The sequence below is a fragment of the Lagenorhynchus albirostris genome, chromosome 7 (genome assembly GCF_949774975.1).
Source record: "Lagenorhynchus albirostris chromosome 7, mLagAlb1.1, whole genome shotgun sequence".
Taxonomy (NCBI): domain Eukaryota; kingdom Metazoa; phylum Chordata; class Mammalia; order Artiodactyla; family Delphinidae; genus Lagenorhynchus; species Lagenorhynchus albirostris.
In genome coordinates, this window is record NC_083101.1 from 102,915,997 (window position 1) to 102,929,393 (window position 13,397).

At 40.0% G+C, this 13,397-nt stretch overlaps 1 protein-coding gene across 5 annotated transcripts in view; it reads left to right on the plus strand.

Annotated features, from left to right (window-relative positions):
• The first annotated feature begins 2,005 nt into the window (after positions 1-2,005).
• Positions 2,006-13,397, plus strand: part of PPP2R2A (protein phosphatase 2 regulatory subunit Balpha) — an 83,449-nt gene continuing 72,057 nt past the window's right edge. For 2 of the 5 annotated variants that reach the window (XM_060155708.1, XM_060155705.1), the window contains exons 1-3: positions 2,008-2,275; positions 2,865-2,910; positions 4,121-4,195. Coding sequence is in view for 1 of the 5 variants with exons in the window: in XM_060155703.1 (XP_060011686.1) it covers positions 2,269-2,275; positions 4,121-4,195 (82 nt within the window). In the remaining 4 variants the exon portion in view is untranslated. Of the gene's footprint in view, positions 2,276-2,644; positions 2,782-2,864; positions 2,911-4,120; positions 4,196-13,397 lie in introns of those variants that run through there. The other 3 variants (XM_060155706.1, XM_060155704.1, XM_060155703.1) reach the window with 2 other exon arrangements.

Genomic DNA, 13,397 nt, shown 5'->3' on the forward strand with positions numbered 1-13,397 from the left:
CATGTAGTACTTTCAAGACTCTATGTAATGTTCTTAGAACAGCACACAGCACATAATCAGTGCTATATGAACTTTTGTTAAAATTATCCCAGTTTCTAGGCAAGCTCTTTGGCGCCTAAGAAGAACAAATCATTTATGTAGACCAAATCATTTTTCAGGAAGTGTGAAGACACAAATCTTAACACATGGCAAAAAATGAAGCATAAAAAAGAAAAATGACTTGTGTATAGGGGTGCCAGTCTTCTAGTTTAATGATCTATTCTCTCTTTTCTGGTTAAGGTTTTTTAGAGAGCATAGGATTGAGCTATCGAACAAGGGCAGAGACATGAAAAGGAAAACAAAGAATAAAGGCATATCCAGAGAAATACATTTACGAAATCAACCAAAATAGAAGTCAGTACCACACACACTGCATTAAAGTTTTGTATCTTTCAGGTAGCTGAGAGATGACAGATACAGGGTGGATTTTTAGTTTTGGTTTGTTCATTGGTTAGATGAAAAATATTAACGTAGAAACGGAGGAATAATAATACAACGGTGCAGCTGTTCCACTGTGGAGGAATTTTGAAACCGAACTGCTCCGCAGATCAAGAATAAGGCAGAGGGCTTCTCTGGTGGCGCAGTGGCTGAGAGTCCACCTGCCGATGCAGGGGACGCAGGTTCGTGCCCCGGTCCAGGAAGATCCCACATGCTGCGGAACAGCTGGGCCCGTGAGCCATGGCCGCTGAGCCTGCGCTCCGCAACGGGAGAGGCCACAACAGTGACAGGCCCGCGTACCAGAAAAACAAAACAAAACAAAACAAAACAGAATAAGGCAGAAAGTGGAGATAATGGAGAGGAAGTGTAAATAATCATAAACTTCTCCTTGATCTCTGAATGCCTTATCACTCCTTTCTGCCTGAAGGTTAAATCCTGGATGTTTTCACAGTTTTCATGTGGAAATTGTGGTTCTCTATCGTATAGGAATATTGTGGAGATTAAGTGAGATATGTAAAGTGTACAGTATATAGTGACTGCATCTTTAGTGCGTCTTTGAAAGAAGTACACATCCCCTCTTGACTGATGACTGGTGTTTCCAGTTTATTTTTTTCCTTATACCCTTTAACTCCACTGAAGATGCTTTCAATACAAATCTAATAATAACTGCAGCTAACGTTTATCATGTACTCAAATTAAGTCATTTAATCTTCGAAACAATTCTATAAGGTAGGATTGTTACCCTCATCTCGTGCGTGGAGTCAGCATTTGGCATCCTGGCTTCAGAGCCTATCTTAACTACTATTTCTACACTTTTGGCCGGACAGACCTGGGCCACCCTTTCGGGCATATTCTGCTGCTAGCAAACTGAGTTTTCTTTTTTGAAACCATTCTTAACTGCCTTCCTTTGCCAAGGGCTCTCGCCTCAGTTCCAGGGCCCATGAGAAGGTAATTTAATTCACCCAGATGGCACCAGCCCAGCTACGTCCTCCTCAGATCCGCGAACTTTCACCTTGGCTGAGCAACGAGTCAGCGCTACCGTCCCTGTATTTCACTGGCCGCGGGGCTGCCCCGCAGTGTCATTATTTTAAGTAGCGATACAGTACGGGTATTCTCTGCAAAGACACAAAACCCCACCAATCTCTACGAGCGACCACGTTAACTGGACCACTGAGCCGGCCCCAGAGTCCAGGCACTGGCGCGACTGTGTGGGCGCCGATGTGCAGCAGGACCTCGGACTGGGACTGGCAGGGCGGGCAGAGGTGTAACCGCCTGAGACAGGGAGCGCGCGGGCCAGGCCGGAGGGGACGCAGCAGGCGGGGCGAGGCGGGAAGGGGCGGGGCGAGGCGGGAAGGGGCGGGGCCAGGAGCCCGCCGGGCCGCTCCCCGCCCCTCCCCCTCCGCTCCTCGCTCCAGCCCTCGCCCCGCCCCGCCCCTCCGGCCCAGGCCTGCGGCTCCGCCCTCCTGGTGACGTCACTGGCCAGGCCAGCCGGCGCCATTTTGAAAGTGGAGTCGCCTGCCCTGCCGCTGCCGCCGCCGCCGTCGCTGTCGTAGCCGCCGCCGCCGCCGCTGGAGAAGGAGCAAGAGTGGGGAAGACCAAGAGTGAAATCCACCATCCCGCCGGCTGGTTTGCCAGCCCCTCCTTCCTTCTCCCCCGACCCCCGCCCCCTCCCCCCACAGGTGCCATCCGCCGCCATCCGCCCTCTCTACCCCCCCATCCCCAGGTGAGGGGGGTGAGTTCAGGAAGCGGAGACCCCGAGGAACCCAGCAGGGTCACCATTTGCAGCGCAACATGGCAGGTAAAGGAGAAATCACCCTCTCCACTGACAAGGCACCGCTTCCTTCCTCCTCCCTCCATCACCCCCTAGCGACTGCTTGCGCCTCTCGGAGAGCCACGGGGCACCCCTGGGATTTCAGGGAATTGGTCAAGTGGGCTGGGGTGGGGGTGGGGCGGGTTCTGGAGAGGCGAGTGGTCGCTGTGGTATCGAAATGGCTTTGAACTGGAGGGCTGGAGCCTGGGCATGGGTGGGGGTGGGGTGTGTGCCGGCGAGCTGAGGGGTAAGGCGTGGGTGGGGCGGGGTAGGGGCGAGTGCCGATTCGTCCCTGCGCTTGGGAGCCCGGTGGAACCTCCGCCCCCGCCCCCCCAGGGGGCTTTTCTGCGGCTCTTCCTTCCTTTAGTTCCTATGTTTCTCTCTGCTGCAAGCCTTTTTGGGTGTTCCTACAAATATATTTTGCACTGAGAAGGAAGAGTGCTTTATAAGTTGAAATACAATGGGGACATAACGTGTATTTCTTTCCACTGTGGGTACGTATATTTTTGAGACTGTAAGCCTGAATTTTTTTTTTTGTCTGGAACCATCTCCCTTTCGTTTTTTTTTCACCCTTTAGGTCCAAAGAGTGCAAGGCCTCTAATACAGCGAGTTGCGTGAAAAATGTAATTTTAACTTTCCGTTTTGCATGTTAGCTTTTGTGCAGATGTCCTTTTCCCAAAAGGGTTTCATGGAGTTAGTTAAAATAGTTGTGGAGCTCAGAGATATAAATAGCCAAGAGGAGAGAGATTTAGGTAAAAGCTTGGGGCGGAGGGGGGGAGATGCAGAGAGAAAACCAGGTTGGAATATTTAGCAAGGAATGGAGGTGAAGGAAGAGAAAGGTAATTGCTTCGAGGATGATTTTTGTATATTTTGGTGTTGCTGAATATCTTCCTTCATCTAGTAGAATCAGTCCTAGATCTAGATTCAGTTTCTTTCTCCATAGATCCAGGACATTGCCCCCTCCCTGCTTGGCAGTGAAATGGAAACATTCAGGGACTAAACCAGTTTTCCGTGCTTTTATCAATATTTAGATAGATAATTAAACCTGTAAAAAAGTTAACATATTGGATTGACTTAGGGTTTGCTATGCATAAGTTGCTTTTTGGCCTTGTTGAATGATTAAGTGAAATTAAAATTGTTCTGCACAAGATGATGACAAATGAGCGAAATTAATTCTTTGCCAGGTCCTTTGGATTCTGACGGATTAGGTGAAGGGAGGCAAACCAAGCTTCCTTTTGGCAATCTCTTCACCAACATTCAATTCAGTTTCTTTTCCTCTCTGGAGCCAGTGATTTGCTGGTAATGAACTGCAAAGAAATGGGTGGTGATGTTGTGTTTGCTGTATGTGCGCTGTGGTGATAGGGTTCATATGAATCATCGCTCCTCACCCAGGCAGTAATGTTCCTGAAGTTTTCTCTTCGTTCCGTGTTTTATGGTAGCTTAACCTTATTAACTCTCCTGCCGCCTTTTGTAGCCTTAAAGGAAAACTCTTTAACTTTTGGTATTTACTTTTTTCTGGTAGGTCTTGCTTGAAGTAAGGCTTTTACTGTGTTTGAGGGGAAGGGAAAATGGAAGGGAACTTTTGAACTGATGTACAGTGGTAACGATAGTACATGGCCTTTAAATATTTCAGACCTGGAATCTCTCTCTCTTTTTTAATGCAGTACCAACTATTGGGGACTAACCTTTTTCCAAATTAGTGCTGTGGGGTGGTGGTTGTATGTGTGGGCAGTACCACGCTGTTAGTATCATGCCAACTATGGATGCCATCTCTGTTTATGAGAGTAAACATGAGTAGGACTCAGTTTTAATTGGTATGTTTTCTTTTTCCAGGAGCTGGAGGAGGGAATGATATTCAGTGGTGTTTTTCTCAGGTGAAAGGAGCAGTAGATGATGATGTAGCAGAAGGTAAGAAAGCATTTAATAATGCAGAATTTGGATATAGAATCTTTCCAAAATCTCTGTTGCTGAAGGATTTCCTTTCAGCTGAGTCTGTTCTAGTTTAAGAACATTTTATGTTTGTTGTCCAAGCAGGGAAAGAACAGTTTTAAAAGTCACCTTTCTGGAAGATAATCTTAAATCTTTTATTACTTATGCCGTGTTTTATTATTATTTTTTCCTGAATAAAATAAGGAGCACTAGATGATGATATATATAAAACCGTCACAAGAAAAATCTAAGGTCCATGCGGTAAAGGTGTCCTTGCTGTGTAAATTTCACATACAAATAAATGGTGATGCATTTTCATGGTTGTACACTGCTTTTAGATAATTTAGTTGAACTAGGTGCCATCAATATTTAGCTCAGAAATATTCTTGATGGCATCTTCCATTTTGAGGGGAGATTTTTAGTTTTTTTGGACTTGCCTACTATGAGAGTGTGGTGTTGATTGGCATATTCTGTGAAGAAATGCTGGCTCAAATGATGCATTTAATTGTCTTATAAAGATTAACTTAGGTGGATAAGAAAATAACGGTGTTATAGATATATAGCATGTCTTCTGGAGAGCTTATTGTTGTGTATTTTGAAGCTGGATTTGATCAGTGGAAGGGCTTTAGTTTTCCCCCAGATTTGTTTATTAGTGTATTTCAAAATTCTAGTTTTGAAACTCTAGGATTTTACATTCATTTGAGATGGTCTTAGATGGAGGAAGTCTTGAGATGGAGGAGACATTATATTCAATAAAGTAGTTTTATTATTTCATTGTTCAGAAATGTTAAAGTTTGAATTTTAATAGTATTGTGTGTTTGAATTACAGTAGGAATTTTCTAATACTCAGATAATTAAAATATGTACTTTTAATTTTCAAAAATTTGTCTAGTGAAAATTTATAAATTATCTGTCTCTAGATTGTGTTGTCCTCATAATAAGATCCTATTTCTGACTTATGGTCAGTGTACTGTTTGTTTTGAGGGTTTTTCCAAGGCCACGGTAGGATGATGGCCTTGTGTTGAGCCAGTTGAATGCTTGGATTTGCTTGTGTCAGTGTTACTCGTTTTTGTTTTTTTTTTTTAATTTTAAAATTTATTTATATTTTTAAAATTTTGGCTGCGTTGGGTCTTCGTTGCTGCGCACGGGTTTTCTCTAGTTGCGGCGAGCGGGGGCTACTCTTCGTAGCGGTGCGCAGGCTTCTCATTGCTGTGGCTTCTCTTGTTGTGGAGCACGGGCTCTAGGCCCGCAGCCTTCAGTAGTTGTGGCACGCGGGCTCAGTAGTTGTGACTCGCAGGCTCTAGAGCGCAGGCTCAGTAGTTGTAGCGCACGGGCATAGTTGCCCCGCGGCATGTGGGGTCTTGCCGGACCAGGGCTCGAACCCGTGTCTCCTACATTGGCAGGCTGATTCTTCACCACTGTGCCACCAGGGAAGTCCTGAATGTCATTCTTAATTAAGTACCTGATCAGTTTGCTGAATTGTGTGGGGAGCCAACTGGCATACATCGTACTTCTGATACAGAGCACTCTCACATTTCTTTCTATTGAATCCTCATCTGTTTTTCAGCTGAGAAACTGGAAGCTTAAAGCAGTTAAGAGACTCACTGATGGTCATACAAATAGTATAAATCAGGGTCTTCTGATGAAGCCTGTGGTGTTTGGCTTGTTCAGAGAAATAAATCCTAAGTTGAAGGGAGGAGTCATGTGTTACTCATTTTGTAATTCCATTACCTATTGAACAGTAGGCACTCAGATATTGGATCATTAGTTCTGTGCTGTTGTGTAATACTTGCCAAGTTATGAAAGTGCTGTATACTTGAAAAACATTCCTTTGTTGATGTCCATTTATTCCCTTTATCAAAGATCTTCTAGGGGCCTCCTAAATGCTGAGCACTAGGGCTCCAAGGTGTCTAGAATACAAACCCTGTGCGTAGTTCACTGTTAAACAGGCAAAGACCACATGCATTTGATTTAATCAGAAGAAATTGATGATTCCAAACTTAACTGAACCAAATGATAGTTTGTGACATGTATGATGGATCAGTGGTAACTTTCTTCTGCTAATATTTAGTAACTGCATTTTGCAACTGATTCATTAAATAATTTTCATCTGTGGTTGTTAAATATTACTTTTAACATACAGTGCATTCCTAGTATCTTATGCTGAAGCTTGGTATGTATATTTTAATAGAAACATGATTTATTTTAGTACCTATGTCTATGCAAATGCAATAAGTATAAAAAGCACCCAATTTTCAAATTATGCAGCTTTAATTTGGGTTTTTTGCATACTGTAGTTTGCACATCATAGTCTATTATGTTTATTTTACTAAGAGAAGGTTTACTTTTCTGAAATAAAGTAAGATTAATACATTTCCCCCTTGGTTTAGATTATAATCTCTAAATGGGTTACATCTGGCTCAACCTTTAGTTTAGCTTGCCTGTTTTCTGTTAACAGTACATCCTAAGTTCTTTTCCATCAAAGGCACCAAATTGTCTTTCCCCTCCTACATGTATTCAGCTGTCATGGCATACTCTTTTTACTTCTGTAATGCTTTAATCTTCTTTCCATACCCACTTTTACCTTGGTTAAGGTTCTCAGTATCTCTCATCAGGATTGCTCTAACTTCCTAAATGATTCCCTGCTTCTTGTCATGTTTTGCTTCTAAGTTAATCTTAAATGCCGTCCCAGTTTTATTTTCCTCAGAAATCTTTAGTGGTCACTGTATCCACAGGCTTACGAATTACATTCAGATATTTTAGTATAGAATGTGAGACTTCTCACTGGTATGGCCCCTACTTCTCTAAGTTTATTTGCTAGTGTGGTTTACGATCCAGCTAAATGGATACAGTTCTTCACACAAGTCCTGTACACTCTTACTTTGGGGACTTCGTGATTTTTTTTTTTTTTTTTTTTTGCTGTTCCTACCTTGGAAGGCCTGATACTCCTGCCACAGTTCTCTTATCAGAATCATACTTATCCTTCAGGTCATGCCTGTAACCCTTTTACTCATCTCCCTTTTTTGGGAGTATTTTAAGAATCTACCTTCGTAGCACTTTGTATTTGTAATATTAGTACCCCAAACCTCTACTGTTGTACTGTAAGCTGTATGTGGGACATTCTGTATATAAACTGCTATGCTTAAGAGAAAGCCTGGAACACAGTAGGTATCCAGTATTTATTGAATGGAGGAAGAAAATTTACTATAATGAGGTTATGAAGGGGGACAAGTATGGGTGAAAGGTAGCATGACTGAGACATACTTTTGGCAATCATGAGTTTATTTACTTGGCAGCTTTGTAAGTGGACTGATGGTATATAGCCGTGTAGTAGAAAGAAGCGAGGAGACCTTGGGTTTCTATCCTAGCGACAGACTAGTATATGTCACTTCTGGTAAGTACTCCTCTGAGTTCCAGTATGCTTAGCCTTAAGAAAACAGAACTGGAGTAGGTGATTTCGGTTGTTCTTGTACTCTTAATCTTGTTAACTCTCAAAGATGTCTTAGAAGAGAGACAGCCTCACATTATTATTACTGGTAAGTTAAATTGTTTGAGATGTTAGACTTTCTGGGGCCTTAATTTAAAAATAAGACAGTGGACTTAGTTACTCAAGGCTTAGAATTTTTCCTTAAATAACATTACAGAACTAAGACAGAATTTTGACATTTGATCAGATACTCTCATTGTCTTTTTGGCCCATGTAAGCCCTTCAGGACAGTTACAGCCTGTGTTGGGGTACTTATTCTATGCACACACGGCTCTTCAGGCACTTTAAGTAGTTTACCTTTGATGTAGCTAATTGTTTGGGAGAAGGATGAGGCACTAAAATCATTCTCATGTAGTTTTTATTTTAACCTTCATAGTTTACAGTAATAACATTTTATCATATCCTGTACTTTTAGTTTTTCCTTTATCGATAGCTATTCTCGCATGAGAAGGTAGGTCAGAGCACAAAGTCCATGGTTTGAATCCTGCCCAGTCACCTACTAGCTGTGTGATCTTGGGCAAGTTAACTCAACCTTTTGTGCCTGTTTTCCCCCTCTGTAAAATGAGGATGACAGTAAAACTTGTCTTAGGATTTTGTTTTGATGATTAAATGAGTTAATATTCCTAAAACAGAAACCCAGCACATAATAAGGGTTTAGCTATTGTTATTACTTGAATATTTATGATGAGTAAGGGAGAGTAGGAGAATGAGGAAACTGGGCAATTGTCTTTAAAGGCTATTAAAAACTTCTCATCAGCCAAAGTGAGGAAAATGGTATGTGTATGTTTTATACATATTCTTTGATTCCACAGATGTAAAGTTCAAAAACATTTAGAATTAAACCATAGATTTAGAGACACATATGAAGCTGGTAAAACTCTATAAAGAATAGCTACAAAGTAATTAACTGTAAAAGCCAGGATAGTGGTTATCGTTAAGCAGTGATAGGCAGTTGTGATTGCCAGGGGTTCTGGGAAGGCTCATGGGGTGGCAAATTGACCTGGATGGTGGTTGTACAAATGTTTGTAATAACTGATTAACCTGAAGATTGTTGTTTTGATTTTGATTTTCTGTATTTGTTAGACTTCACAATGAAAAAGGTTTTTAAAAAATCCCATACTATGCTAAAGGGTTTAGAATGAAAAATGGCAATCCCTTCTACACTCACTCCCTAATCCTCCTTAGCCCTTCTCCTAAAGGCAATTATGTTGAACCCTTCTTCTAGCTGTTTCCCTTGGGCTTAATTACATTTTTTGTGAATAAATTATATTTGTTTCTTTCAATTTTATACATTTTCAATTGACTTCCTTCCATGGTAGATGAAGATTAAGCTGTTGACGTTTTTGTGCGTTTGCCCCAGCGTTACATCACATGTTGTGGTTAAATTAGAAGTCAGTGCTTACATTGTTACGAGGATGCAGATGTTCTCTACTGAGCTGTACTACACTGTAGTGTTGCTCATTTCTTGTGCATCCCTTCATTTTCCCTGAAGCTAATAATTGCCTGTTTTTTAATTTGCCTAGTTCTTTTTGAATTTTTAAAAAAACTTCATTATGGAGATTTTGAACATTACAGGAAGAAGATGGAATAGTATAATGAACTCCCATCACCCAACATCAACATGTGGCCAGTGCTGTCCCATTTATAACTTGGCATGACTTGACTCCTTCCCAGTTCTTTGTTATTTACTAATAGAGATATTATTGGTTTTGTTTTTAAAATCTAGATTCAACAAACTAGAAAACCAAGTGCATCATTTTAATGTGAAACAGTAAGGAATTTTTCCTCATGATTTTTTGCAGTAGCAATTCTGATAATTTGTTAATTTGTTCAAATTTTACTTGTGAAAATAAAATTATTAAAAATTCAAATACACTTGGATAATCTGAAGTGTGTAATTTTGGGTGAAAGATAAGGAAAAATTAACCAATATTGGTTATTTTAATTATTTTAATGCAAATTTTCACTATTTAATATTAAGTATTAAATAATAAATTTTTATTATTTTCATTAATTAATGTAAGTATAATTTTCCTCATCTCCATATTTGACATTCTTAAACTTTCTTTTATAGGATATTATTTTAGGGTATGATTTTATTACATGAAGTCAGTGAAACTTGGATCCAGATGTATTGCATCTTTTTCAGCACTGCTTCCTGTTTATTTTTGGACTTAGACTTGTGGACTGGTTCTTGGAAAAAAAACTTTCATTGGGAGAGTCTAAATACTCCCCGAATAAGGACATAAATAAAATTTGAGAAGCAAATAATCTTTGGGGTATCACACAAAATTTGAGGGTTTTAAATCCATTCAGTATGTTTTATGCTACAATATAAATAGATTTTAAGATCATTTGTGTTCTGTGTTTCTTAGAGTAGTATGCATGTTCGATTTAGGCACTAGGGTCAATTTGTAGAAGAAAATAGTAGAACCCTATTTTTTGCAAAATTCAGAATATTGGCACATCAGCTGTATTCCAAAACGTAATGACTCATAGCAAAGGTATTAGTTAACATTCTTACCTTGTTTCACATGTCACACATCTTTCTCTCAGCACTAGCATTACTGCTGACAGAAGTCTGGTACTAATGCAGTACCATCACTTAAAGTAGTGTAACTTCGCCCATTAAATAACATGAATGATCATATTTATCTAGTATTAGGCAGTATCCTTGTTTTCTTTTAAGATGCTAAAAATTTTTTCTTACCCCTTTATTGGTAAAAAAAAAAATTATAAGAGATAATGGTATTTTGTCTCAGGTTACTAAAATAAACCAAAAATTACACTTAGGTATTTTTTAGTACTCTCTTTTAGTGAACTATATTTTAAAATTTTTGAAGATTGTGGAATAAGCAGAATGATGAGAGACTGAAGGAAAGAATTAATTTTATTAAATCAGTAAAAAGATTACCGTATATTACGTATTTATACATCTATATTTGCCTAGTTGAGTTGCAGGAAGAAAGGTAAACTTTATTTTAAGCTTCTTATGCTGTTAAATAGGAAAATTAAAGGGTTGGAGATAGATGTTTTAGCTAATATTCTCAATTACAGTCTCTTTTCCCTTCTCTTAGGTGATAATGGAAATTAAAATTGAGTAATCAAAGGTCTGCAAGTTGCTTCCTTAGTAGAAGGAAAGAGAAGTAAAGTCTGGTAATATATAAATTAGATTTCTCAATTATGTGCCAGGTACTGTTTTAGGTGCTTTATTGATATTGTTATTAATCTTTGAAATAAATAGATGCTGTTGTTTTTCCATAGAGACAGGAAACTCGGCTAGGAAGGCTAGTTTACTAACTGTATCCTTGAGCAGGTGGTAGAGCTGGGATTCTTACCTCAAACCTTTAAATTTCCCTAATGTAATTTTATTTACTTAAAAACTTGAGCTCCTTCTTTTAGTTTAGGTGAAGGTGTTTGAGGTTGTTGGAATGTGACTTGTTTAGAGTTTATTTGTAATGCCAAGCAGATTATTGTTGTTTTGAAGTAATTAAATCCAACTTGGAGATTTACTGAATCTTCTGCTAATGGAATTCTTAAGCTAGGACATTCGATAAGGGGTTTTTGAACCTTCTGATGTTGTATGTAAAGTTGTAATGTGTGTGCTTGTACGTAGGTGCATTTTTCTGGTCACAGGGGGTCTGTAACCACTGTCAAAACAGCGATCATTTATTCCATTTTGACGTGTGGTCTGGCAACCCCTCAACTGTGTCAGAACGTCTCTGAAGTTGAAACTATTTTCATGATAATATTTGCCTTTTTCACTGTGTTGACATTTGCACCAATGGTACAAAAGTAAGGGTTGGTAAATCTGCAGGCAACTTAGCATGTATCAAGGCCTTGGCACCAAATGGTACCAGTAGTCATGGTAATCTTCATTGCCATGTACCAGCAGTTTTAAAATGCCAGTTTTACGTAATGTCTTTGATGAAACAGTAAAAATTAATTTTGTCAAGTCTCTGCTATTGAAAGTCTTGACTCTTGAGTACATGTGTGTTGAACATTCTGTTTGACAGAATGGAAAGTACACTTATACCATTCTGTTATAGACCAGACAGAGTACAGTGGTTGAAGGAAAAGTATGGGTGCAATTATTTGTTTCAAGCTGAAGTAGTTGCTCTTTTCATGGAACATTATTTTTACTAGAAGGAGCTACTGACAAACTACTCAGACTTGTATATTTGGCAGACATTTTCTCAAATGAACGGTGAATCTGTTACCTCAATGGACAGTATTTGTTGCCCGTGATAAAATCTGAGCTTTCAAGCAAAACTCTAAGTTTTGGAAAACGTGTATCTCCTGAGCTTGATAACTTCTGAATACTTACAGATATTTCAGATGAGATCAGTAGTAATATTAATGATTGTGATTTTTAATACTGTGTAATGAAATGTGTCAACATTTGGAAAATCTGCATAACTGAATGGCCAATGCTTGTGATGCTAAAAAGTTATGCATAAGTAAAAGTGCAAGATAGAACATTGGATTCTAATATAACAGACAACTGGTATGGTTTCAGACTCCACAAACCTTTAAGAAACTATCACGTGTTGAGTTTTGCTGTAGTATCAAAGAGATATCCGTAGTACCTGAAAAGCCTATTAAACTATTCCTCCCAGGACTTCCCTGGTGGTCCAGTGGTAAAGAATCTGCCTTACAATGCTGGGGACACAGGTTGCTCCCTGGTCAGGGAACTAAGATCCCACATGCCTCGGGGCAACTAAGCCCTTGCACCAGAACTACTGAGCTAGCGAGCCTCAACTAGAGCCTGTGTGCTGCAAACTACAGAGCCCACGCGCCCTGGTGCCTGTGCGCCACAACTAGAGAAGAGAAAACCTGCACGCCACAACTATAGAGAAGGCTGTGTGCTGCAACGGAAGATCCCACAGGCTGCAACTAAGCCCCGACACAGCCAAAAATAAATAAAATTTAATAAATAAAGCTTAAAAAAACAGTCAACATCTATTTAAAAAAAAAAGGAAACTATTCCTCCCTTCCCAACTACATACCTAAGACTGGATTTCTTCATATATTTAACCTACACAACATAGTGTAGTATGTTGGATGCAGAAGCAATTAAGAGAACCTCAGCATCTTCTGTTAAGTCAGACATTAAAAAGATTTGCAGCAATGTAAAACAATGCCATTCTTCTCACTGATTTTTTTTGGGGGGGGGCAATAGTCTCTTTTTTTCTTTTTATAACTTTTTTGTTAATGTGTAGGGCTTTTTATTACATTCTTAGTTTTTGGCTGCTTTGGGTCTTCGTTGCTGCACGTGGGCTTTTCTCTAGTTGCGGCGAGTGGGGGCTACTCTTCGTTGTGGTGCATGGGCTTCTCACTGCAGTGGCTTCTCTTGTTGTGGAGCATGGGCTCTAGGCATGCGGGCTTCAGTAGTTGCCACACGTGGGCTCTAGGGCGCCCAGACTTCAGTAGTTGTGGCGCATGGGCTTAGTTGCTCTGGGGCATGTGGGATCCTCCCGAACCAGGGATCGAACCCGTGTCCCCTGCATTGGCAGGCAGCTTCTCAACCACTGTGCCACCAGGGAAGTCCCCGCTTATTACATTTTTAAATAAGTAAGTATTTGAAAATTTAAAATATCTTTGAGGTCTTCAGATTTTAATAGTATAAGGAAATCCTGCCATCCAGAAATACCTCACAACTGTGGGCTTAGTCTGTTAATTTCATTGTTCTAT